The sequence below is a fragment of the Phaseolus vulgaris genome, chromosome 10, assembly GCF_000499845.2.
Source record: "Phaseolus vulgaris cultivar G19833 chromosome 10, P. vulgaris v2.0, whole genome shotgun sequence".
In the NCBI taxonomy this organism is placed as follows: Eukaryota; Viridiplantae; Streptophyta; class Magnoliopsida; order Fabales; family Fabaceae; genus Phaseolus; species Phaseolus vulgaris.
The window spans coordinates 39918990-39930349 of NC_023750.2; the positions used below are offsets into that span (position 1 = coordinate 39918990).

Genomic DNA, 11360 nt, shown 5'->3' on the forward strand with positions numbered 1-11360 from the left:
AAACTACCTACAAAATGATAAAAAATATCCAAAAAATCATAAAACTTATTTAATTAATTATTTTAATAAAATAAATAATTGAATAATTTTTATTTATTTTAAATTAACTAAATAACTTATCTTATTAAAAATAACAGTTATATATTTTTTTCATATTATTATTACAATATTAAATATATATATATATATATTAAATTGTTTTTATAATTATTTATTTATGATATTATTATTAATAATAATGTTACTAATAATATTAATTAAGTTATTTAATCAATATTTTCATTTTAATATTTACTAATATAAAATAAAATTATTTGTATTACCTTTATCATAAATCATTAAATAGAAATAAATTTTAGAGACTTACTAAAAATATTTTTTATTATTAATAAAATTTATAAATTAAATTTTAAATAAATAATTAATTAAATATTAAGGTTTTAACTATCAATTTTAATTTTAGAATCTAAAATAATTTGTAATTAAAATCTTGGTAACTAATTAAATATTAAATTAAAAATTATTTATTAATAATTGAAACTATTTTAAATAACAATATTTTTTTGTGTGTTTTAAAATAATATTAATTTAGTCGTACCTATTTATTTAGTGTTTTTTATATTAATTTTATTTAATAACTTTTTTCTAATAAAAATAATGAATTCCCGCTCCTACTCCTAATTTAAAAATGTGTGACCATATTTATTTTCTCGTTTGTAACAAAATTTATATATTAAACTAAAATTATAATTTTCCAATTTATTAACATGACATCAAATTAAAGTTTTCTTTTCTTTTAATTTCTTTAATTATTTAATTGTTTCAATTGACATAGTAAGTAAAATAGAATGCTTATTATCAAAATAACATTTAATTAACTAAATTAATTCTGAATATTTTAAAATAAAAAATAAACAAAGCAAAACATCAATGACATAACTCATAACAATGATTTGGACCAAATCACAAAATCATGATTTCCTATAGAAAAACAAATTATTTAACATAGTTTCATATTAAAAATATTATTTCTCTTGTTTAAAGTATTATTTTCCAAAAAAAAAAATGAATGTTATTTTATCTCCTCATAATTTTTGTCAAACAAACTTTATAAGTATGAGATGGTTTTAGAATGAGATTAAAGTTTACAAGATTTTTTTTAAGGTTTTTTTTGACCATGATGGGTTTTTTTTTTTTTTTACCAAAATAGGGTCCGTTTAAAAAATTACAAATTTAGGCAAGTCGTGCCAATTCGGCACGACTTCATATGCAGAAGTCGTCCCAATTAGGCACGACTTCTACCATGTCATGCTAAAGTCGTGCCAACTTGGCACGACTTCTGCCCTGTCATACTGAAGTCGTGCCAACTTGGCACGATTTCTTCCCTGTCATATTGAAGTCGTGCCAAATACTGAAGTCGTGCCAACTTGACACGACTTTTGCCACGTCATAATTTTTTTTATTTTATTTTATTTTATTGTTTATATATTGGGTAGTAAGTTATGTAATGTTCAAAATTAATTTGATACATAATTTTCTAAGAGTGTTAGTTTGAAGGAACAAAAAATTGGATAATTGTGTATGGATCATGTTTGAATTGAATGAATAAATACATAGATAAAGAAAATGAATGTTCTAAGAGTGTTATGAATGAATAAATACATAGATAAAGAAAATGAGGAAATTAATAATCAAACTTGAATTGAATATTATTAAGCTTGTCTGTGCGAACAATTATGACGTGGCAGAAGTCGTGCCAAGTTGGGTGCTGAATCTATTAGAGATTACAGGCCGATTGTTGTTGCTAATTTTAAATTTAAGATTATTTCCAAGATTTTGGCAGATCGGCTTGCTCTTGTGGCTGCCAGAATTATTTCTCCTAATCAGTATGGGTTTGTGCAGGACAGACAGATTCAAGATTGTATTAGTATTGCCTCTGAAGCTATTAACTTGCTTTCTAAAAAGGTTCACGGAGGCAATGTGGCTTACAAAGTTGATATTCACAAAGCCTTTGACACTCTAAGTTGGAAGTTTTTACTATTAGTTTTGTCACGCTTTGGTTTTCACCTCTCGTTTGTCGGTTGGATTAGTACTATTCTCCGTTTAGCTATGCTTTCTATCAGAATAAATGGTAGTTTGGTGGGTTTTTTTTCCTTGTAGTAGAGGTGTTAGACAAGATGATCCTTTGTCTCCTATACTTTTTTGTCTTGCAGAGGAAGTTCTTAGTAGAAGTCTCTCAAAGCTTGTGAAAGATAAGAAGATTCAACATATGGCTAGTCCACAAGGTTTTCTCACTCCCTCTCATATTTTATATGCGGATGACATTTTTATTTTTTGTAGAGCGGATAATAAGTCTCTTAGAAATTTGAGTAATTTTCTTAAAACATATGGTGATTTCTCTGGCCAATATGTTAATAATTCTAAGAGTAGTTTTTTCACCATGGATAATTCTACAATGTTTATCACCAAAATTCAACGTATTCTTTCATGTAGTCATGGTTGTTTGCCTTTAACTTATTTAGGAGTGTCTATCTTTGTTGGTGCTCCAAGGGGTCGTTTTCTTCAACCTTTGGCTGATAAAGTCAAATTGAAGTTAGCTTCTTGGAAAGGTAAATCTCTTAGCATGATGGGTCGGGTTCAGTTGGTCAATACGGTGATTACGGGTCTTCTAGCTTATAGTTTTAATTTGTATAAATGGTCTGTTTCTCTTCTTAAGCAAGTTGAGCAGTGGTGTCGAAATTTTATTTGGACTGGTGATATTTTGAAAAAAGGTATAGCTACTGTTAATTGGGATACGATTTGTTCTCCCCTTTAGAATGGAGGTTTGAAAATTATTAACCTTCACCATGAAAATAATGCATATCTTCTTAAGCTTGCCTGGAACTTTGCTTATAGCAACAAACCTTGGTCTTTGCTCTTGAAAGCCAGGGTCCTTAAATCAAAATACGAGTTTCGAATGGTTTATAGATCGTCATCTCTTTGGCCTGAAATTAAGCAGTTTTATTCTACTATACTTGATTATACTTCTTGGACTGTTAGTACAGGTTCTCTTATTAATTTATGGAATGATAAATGGTGTACTACTATTTCTTTAGCAAATATTGTAGGATTATCTGATGGTGCTAGTGGTTCGGATACAGTCTCTCAGTTTTGGACAGGTGGTGATTGGAATATTCCGTTGTCTTTACAGCATATGCCTCATCTTTTTAGTCATATCATGGTTAGGGCAGTACAGGATATTCCTAATTGGATTCTAGATGAGTCTGGTCGTCTCACTCTTAAATTAGCTAGGACTTTTTTCTTGGATCCAGGGGTTTCCTGTGGTTGGGGTAAATTTATTTGGTCTTCATATATTCCGCCTTCCAAAACTCTTGTCCTTTGGAAATTTTTTCATGGGCGGCTTCCTACAGATCAGCATATTCAAAATAAAGGTTTACATATTTGTTCTATGTGTACGCTTTGTGAAAAGCACGAGGAATCTATTCAACATTTATTTTTTGAATGTGCTAATGCTTTGCGTATTTGGAGTTGGGTTCAACACATTTTTCCTACTTATCATTTCTCTAATAAGGATGATCTTCTTTCTTTTATTAAGAGTGATGGTAGTCCGTTGGTTAAATTGATTAAGCTAGTTGTGATAACTTTTTCTATTTGGATGATATGGCGTATGAGGAATTATGCTCGTTTTCAGGATAAGATTGAGGTTTCTAGGGCTATTTTGGTTATTAAAGATTTAACTTGTCTAGTGGGTAATTCGTCTAAAGCTTCAATGAAGAATGATATGTTCGATTTCAATGTGCTCAAGTTTTTTGGTATTAACACTCGTACTGGTAAAGTTTTACGTCCTCTTCCTGTTAGATGGGAGTTTCCTTCACCAGGCTGGGTTAAAATTAACACTGATGGGGCTGCTAGGGGTATCCTGGTCTTGCTACTTGCGGAGGTATTTTTCGTGGGAGTATGGGGGAATTTATTGGAGCTTTTTCTGCATTTCTTGAAGTTCAGACTGCTCTGGTTGCTGAGTTTTATGGGGTTATACATGCTATGGAGGAAGCTCAAAAGATGGGTCTTACTAATGTCTGGTTGGAATGTGATTCTGCTTTGGTTTGTGCTGCGTTTACTGCTAGGACAACTGTTCCTTGGATGCTTCGTAATCGATGGAATGCTTGTCTTAATTAATGTGGGAAAATTAGGTTTACGGTTACTCATATTTTTCGTGAAGGAAATGCGTGTGCTGATAAGTTGGCTAATTTAGGATTTTTTCATAGAGAGCCTTTTCTTTGGCTTAATAGGCTTCCACCTTGTATATTCTTAGAATTCTTTATGAATAGGTATAGTCTACATGTGTATCGTTTTTGTTAACATATGAGTTTTGGTCTAGTCCCCTCGTATTTTTGTATTTTCTTTCTTTTTTTTCTTTTGTTCAATAATATTTTTTTTTCATGTGATGGTAAATGATTGTTGTAACTTGAGGTGTCAGCCTAGCTGAGATCTTAAGTTGCATAGTGATACCTAACATGGAAGTTTTTATTTTAAAAAAAAAATCATAATATGACCACAAAACTTGATTAGTGTAATGGTTAAAGTTTCTTTAAACATTCTTTAGGGAACTCGAATCCTCTCCACTTAGTTCTAACTTTAATTATAATTGTCATAACATATATAATAATTAATTAAAAGTATGTAGGAACTAATGGAACGAAATAAAAGAAGGTAAAATGTTGTAGCAACCGATTGAACGTAATTGCACAAAATTGCAAAACTAATCTTATTCATTTTGATTCACTCAATCATATATATAATAATTACAATTACTGGAAGCTGAATTAATAAAAAAAAACTAAATTAATAACCAACATCCTCCCTTAATTCTGATTTGGAACAACCTTCCCAATTTGAGTCATGATATTGTTTTTCTCAATCGTCATCAATTCTTCATTCATAGCCTTTTGCCATTTGGGGTGTTGAATGGCATCGGCAAGTCTCACAAGTTCTGATTCTGCAAGAAAAGCAAAATGAACCAAATCTCCATTGTCATCAACTTCATCATCAAGATTTACTTCGCAATCTTGAAGATGTACAGGTTGTCGTTGCTGCCTTCTTGGTCGCTCCATCATAGTTGCAATTGGAGTTGCAACTTCGGGTTGAATTACAACTTCAGGTTGAACTGCAACTTCAGGTTGAACTGCAGGTGCTTCAAGAGTGACTCCATCTTCCACATCATCGTTCAAAACGTAAATATATCATTTTTTCGAATCCATTTCAGCTGCTGCATTCCATTGCCATTCCTCATCTTCGGCAAATGTAACATCACGACTGATAATCACCTTCTTTGTCATTGGATTGTACAGTTTGTATCCCCATGCTTATATCCAATGAAAATGGTCTTCACTGCCTTATCATCCAATTTCGATCTTCCTGCCTTGGGAACATGAGCAAAAGTAATTGACCCAAATACCTTCAAGTGTTGCACATTGGGTTTGAATCCACTCCATGCCTCAATCGAAGTTGTGTTAGGAACACTCCGAGTGGGTGATCTGTTTATCAAATATACCGCACATGTTACGGCCTCAGCCCAAAAATAATTTGGCATACCTTTCGCTTTAAGCATGCTCCTCGCCATGTCCATGATTGTTCTATTCTTTCTCCCAGCAACTCCGTTGTGTTGAGGTGTGTAGGGGCAAGTTATGTTATGTTGCAACCCAAGTTCTTCACAGTGCCTCTTGAATTCATTAGACGTGTACTCACCTCCTCCATCACTACGCACCATCTTAATTTGTTGGTCACTCTCTCTTTCAACAAATGCTTTAAATATTTTAAAGCTGTGAAATACCTCATCCTTGCTTTTCAATACATAAATCCAGGTTTTCCTTGAAAAATCATCAATAAAGGTTAAAAAATACTTATTACCTCCAACTGATGATATGTTGTTCATCGGGCCACAAACATCTGTATGAACAAGCTCCAAAGGAAATTTTGCACGCCAAGGCTCCTTAACAAATGGTATCCTGTGATTCTTACCAAAAATGCAAGCCTCACGCAATTGATCAGGGTGATGAATATGGGGTAAACCATTCACTAAATTTCTTTTAGAAAGATTTTCCAAACTCTAAAAATTTAAATGTCCAAAGCGTAAATGCCATAACCACGATTCATTATTCACTATTGCATTCAAGCACTTGAAATCACCCATATGAATATCTACTGGAAACATGCGGTTTTTTGATAAAAAAGATTTAAGAATCAAACTACCTTTTTTATCAAAAATTGATAATTTATTTTCAACTATGTGCATCACATAACCCTTCTCGGCCAGCTGCCCCATACTCAACAAATTACTTTTCATATCAGGTACATAGAAAACATCATAGATGTACCTGTGATCACCATTCTTCAATGTGATAAGAATTCGCCCTTTTCCAGTCACCGGAACGAACCTGTCATCACCGAATTTTACTTTTGTGCGAAATGAGTCATCCAAATCTGCAAACAACTCCTTCTTACCACACATGTGATTTGTGCAACATGTATCCAAATACCAAGTTTGATTGTTTGGAGTTTCATTTGATGTGGCTGCCATTAGTACTGCATGATCCTCTTCATATTGTTCGTGATTACTTTCTTCTTTAGCACAATTGGCAGCATGATTATCACCTTTTGATCTGCACTCATTTGCATAAATACCTCATCGTCCTGCGCGATCACGTTCCCCGTGCCAAGCGCCTCCATGATTTTGGCCACCACGACCTTTGCTGAAATAGCTACCATGTTCACCAATTGAGACTTGTGCTTGTAAAGCTTGTTCAATTGGTTTTTCAATCTTATTGTCATTCATCCGCTGCTCATGCGCTCGTAGAGAACCAGACAATAACCTTACTGTCATTTTTGAAATGTCATTGGCTTCTTCAATTGCGGCAACAACATGTTCAAATCTGGGAGTTAAAGATATCAAAATCTTCTCCACCTTTGCCTGCTCTGAATGTGTTTCACCATTGGTCTTCATCTTATTTGTCAAGGCAATAACTTTATTTATATAGACATCAATAGTCTCAGTGGTTTCCATTTGCAGCAATTCATATTGGCGTCTTAGGGTTTGAAGACGCACCCTCTTGATCTTGTCATCACCTTTATAATTGGTTGACAAAATGATCCAAACCTCACTGGCAGTTGTTGCTCCTTCTATCTGCTCAAACGTCTCGTCATTCATCCCTTGATGGATGAGATACAAAGTCTTATTGTCCTTCTTCTTCTGATCACGATAAGCTACTCGTTGCGCCTCAGTTGCATTATCACCTAATGCAGACACTCCACTCTCAACGACATCCCATAACTCATGATAATCAAACAAAATTATCATTTGCACACACCACCGATTGTAATTTTTTCCATTAAGGATAGGGACTGATAATTTGGTAGAGTTCATGATAACAGACTAGCTCTTGATACCAGTTGTAGGAACTAATGGAAGGAAATAAGAGAAGGCAAAAGGTTGTAGCAACTGATTGAACGTAATTGCACAAAATTGCAAAACTAATCTTATTCATTTTGATTTACTCAATCATATATATAATAATTACAATTACTGTAAGCTATAAACTAACGGTAAAATAGTTTAAGGGTAATAAAATCTGAATTAATAATAAAAAAATCTGAATTAATAACCAACAAAGTACTCATTGTGTTGATTGTATCTTGTAAATTGTTTTCTTTTCCTTTATATAGAGTAATGCTCCCCCTTTCTCCATGTATCTGGCCTAAACCCATGATGGTACAAAAACTATACTACAAAATGAGAATTTCAAACTTTATAATCTGGAATTAATTTTTCCCCATATTTTTAATTCAATAACACCTCGAAGTATGACTTATTATGATTTAAAATTTATTCTGAAATGTTCTTTTTGAAAATCTAAACGTTAAACCATTATGAAAAGTTTTGATTTATAAACTTTAAGAAGGAACAATGATACCTTTTACGATTCTTTTTTTGACAATTCAACCATTTGACGAGATTCCTCATCAGTCCAATTTTACAAACAGTCGGGAATCTTTAATCTTCTATTCATCAATCTAATCATGTCATCTCATATCACACAACAATATATAAATATTTCACAACTTTCCAAATTACGTCACATTTGTGAAACCTCGTGATACAAATTTAAATACACGATGATGAAGATTAAGTAGCATTTGTCTCCTTCTCTAATGAAAAAGAATAGAGATATTCCTAATTATGCCATTTCATTTCTTGTACTAATTTTTCCATTTCAATATAGTAGCATATATCCTTAATATATTAACACAAAAAAGATGTGAAATATATTTCTCTAATCTTCTATTATTTGAAAACGATGTAACAAAATAAATAAACAAATCTCACTTCACATATGCATATATATACACACGTACGACACCTAAAATGAAATATTTAACACGTTCACAAACAAACAAAAGATAATAATCAAACTTGTTATACACTAACAAAAAACCCAAAAAGGAAAAAAAAATCAAATAATTAATCATAGCTTGTTATTCCTCCGACATAGAACCTTTCCAACTGCTAGCCAGACTCCACTGATCGGAGTTCGCCACCGACGACGGAACGCCGTTGCCGCACTTCGCCACCGTCCTCACGCTCTCTATCAACGCCTCCGTCCGCGACTCTTGCGACAAAATCTCCGACAGCTTCTCTGGGCTTATCACCAATTTCACCTTCCAAACTCCACCACTGTTGTACCTGGGAACCACTTCTGGTTCCGCGTACGCATTGTTGTTGTTACCGTTGCTTTTGTCGCACGTGGACATTCGGTATGGAGTTAAGGCCACGTCGGATAATTGTCTTGTCATGGTCTTTATGGAAGAAGAAGGGTTGAGAGGGAGGAGGTAGTAGACTTCGCCGCCGTGGAGCTCTTCCGTTTTGGGTAGCGGTTCGGCGAAGATGTCGCGGCGGCTCCGGAAGATGCCGTGGCCGGGAAACTCGTTGGTTATGCACTCCACAGTTATGGGAGAGAAGAGTTCCATGATGCCGCCGTTTGAGGTCACCACCTTCACCATCATGTCTTCGGACATGTTCTGGTGAAACCCTTTGAACACGCAGTTTCCCATAACACGGGTCACGTTGGATCGGATTTAGAAAAAGAAGAACAAAAACAGGAATTTAGGATTGTGTTTGTTGTTGTTAAGGTGGTGTTTTGAGGTGGTGTTGGTTTGTTGTTGTTGTGGCTAGGGCTAATTAAGAAGGTTTGGTTTTGGGGTGAGTGAGGAGGTTTCTTGAGGGTTTCTTGTTCATGGTTGGAAAGATGGGTGAACGAAGAAACCGACACAAAAGGACATGAAATCCTTTCTTCTATGGGATCCAGAATCGGGTGTGCATTGCTTGGTGGCTATTATTAGTGGGGTGGTCCTACTTTTCTTGTATTATTAGGAAGGAACTATAATAACTTAGATATACTATGATCCTTTCCTTCTACACCGTCTGATCTTCAATTATCATCAACAAACATGCATCACAGTAAGGTCAACCATTCAGGATCATATATATGTATTGATTAATTTCACAATGATAGAGTGGGTAACCTTTCTTAAGCATTGATTGTGAAGTGTTATCTGTTATGTTTTAAATCATTGATTTCATTAGAAGAAAACAAGTATCAAAAGGCCAGATAAAATAAAATTAAACATGCAATATTGAAAGAAAAAAAAATTACTAGAGGTTTTATTTTACTTGGGTTTTTTAAGCATTGATATAATCAATATAATGTTAGTGGAGGATTTCTGAGATCGGTGAATACCTAACTTTCAGGTGTGTTAATGTTTTTCAAAAGAGAAACTTGATTTCTATGCATATTTAAAAATTCAACCAATTTCTTAACTAAAATTTCACAATAAAGGTCTTGATGATTTACAGAGCCCCATAATAAACTTCACCAGCAGCAGTAACCTCTTCCCCAAACATTAATGATTATATAATATATATATATATATATATATTCTCTAAGTCATGCAAATAAAAATAATTTTTTCTACTAGAATTCAACCAACAAGATCGATTTATAAGTGCAGATGCTAACCATATCGTAAAAACAATAATTCAAACATAGATAGTTCTGTTAAAATTTTACATAGTTATTTTGGAATTGTGAACTTTTGTAATAAATAGTTTTCAAGTTTTTTTTTTTCATTTAAAGTATTTGGGTCAATTGATTCATAGAAAAAATTCAACAAAATTATGCTTAAAATTTCACAATGATAAAGATAAACTGCATTTTGAAGGAAAAATAGTAAATATTAATCATAAATAAGGTAAGTGTTTAGAAAATAAGGTTTAATTAAGTTTTAACTTTTTTATAAATTTGGATATTTTTAATTAAATTTCTATTAAAAAATTGTTCTATTTAACATTTTTTTAATTGACTCTAACTCTAGTGACAAGAGTGTTTACTTTGCATTGTCATTACTTACGTGTCTCTCTATATAAAAAAAAAAATTTAATTAAGTTTGAAGTCTCTCATAAATTTGAAAGTATTTTTATTTGGATTGAATTTTCGGTGTTAATCGAGTTAACATGACTGGTTGATTTTGCATTCTTAAGCAAAACACCATGAACTTTGACAAGAAGAAAAATGAAGTTCTAAAAACAAAAATCGACATCATTTCATTTTATAAATTAAATACTAAAACAAAAATCAAAACAATTGGTGAGTTATGGGGTCTTTCTTTTATATAGAGTTGTTTTGTAAAAAGGTTGGATCATCCCTAAAGTAGTTCATATTTATTTATTTTTTATTGTTGATAAAAAAAACAAAATCAAACAAAAATAACTCATTTGAAAAATATAAAAATGATAGCTAATAGAAAAAGAATGAAATTTTTTAATGAAGACTCAATTGAAAATACTCAAACTTATACTAAGGACTAAAAACTTAATTAAGAAAAAAAATATAAGTTTATTTGATTGGAGGTTATATTTGTGTATTATTTGCCTGATCTTAGTATAATTATAAATTTGCTGCGTACATCATAAAATATATTAAATTTATTATGCATATAATGAATTTCAGAATTTAATTGTGTATTAAACCTGGTCCTGCAAGTCAATGTGGTGAGTGTGTACATGAACGATCTTAGAAAAAAAAGTCATGAAATGTCTCTTTTGATAGTTTAATAGTACGTTTGATGTGGAACTGATCTCCAAGTTGGAACATCACTCACTCATGTAGGATATTCAAATTCCGATCATGCATGGTGATATGAATACAACATAGTGTGGGTATTATATATAGAGTTCACAACTCATTAGAGTGAGTTAAAATTTACATTCTAATCCATGTTAGCTTTCTCGACTATTAAAGTAAGGCTCT

The 11360-nt window shown here is 32.4% G+C and overlaps 2 protein-coding genes across 2 annotated transcripts; both read right to left on the reverse strand.

The window, feature by feature from the left end:
* Positions 1-4932: 4932 nt before the first annotated feature.
* On the reverse strand, positions 4933-7354 carry LOC137818052 (uncharacterized). The gene is made up of 4 exons (XM_068621274.1): positions 6968-7354; positions 6763-6835; positions 6375-6621; positions 4933-4996 (listed from the first exon to the last, which is right to left on the reverse strand). Exons 1-4 carry the CDS (start codon positions 7352-7354, stop codon positions 4933-4935), a joined length of 771 nt encoding a protein of 256 aa, XP_068477375.1.
* A 957-nt stretch (positions 7355-8311) lies between these two features.
* Positions 8312-9398, reverse strand: LOC137819261 (uncharacterized). Its single transcript, XM_068623056.1, has one exon. The coding sequence runs from the start codon at positions 9103-9105 to the stop codon at positions 8530-8532; it is 576 nt and encodes a 191-aa protein (XP_068479157.1). The 5' UTR covers positions 9106-9398; the 3' UTR covers positions 8312-8529.
* Between the last annotated feature and the right edge of the window lie 1962 nt (positions 9399-11360).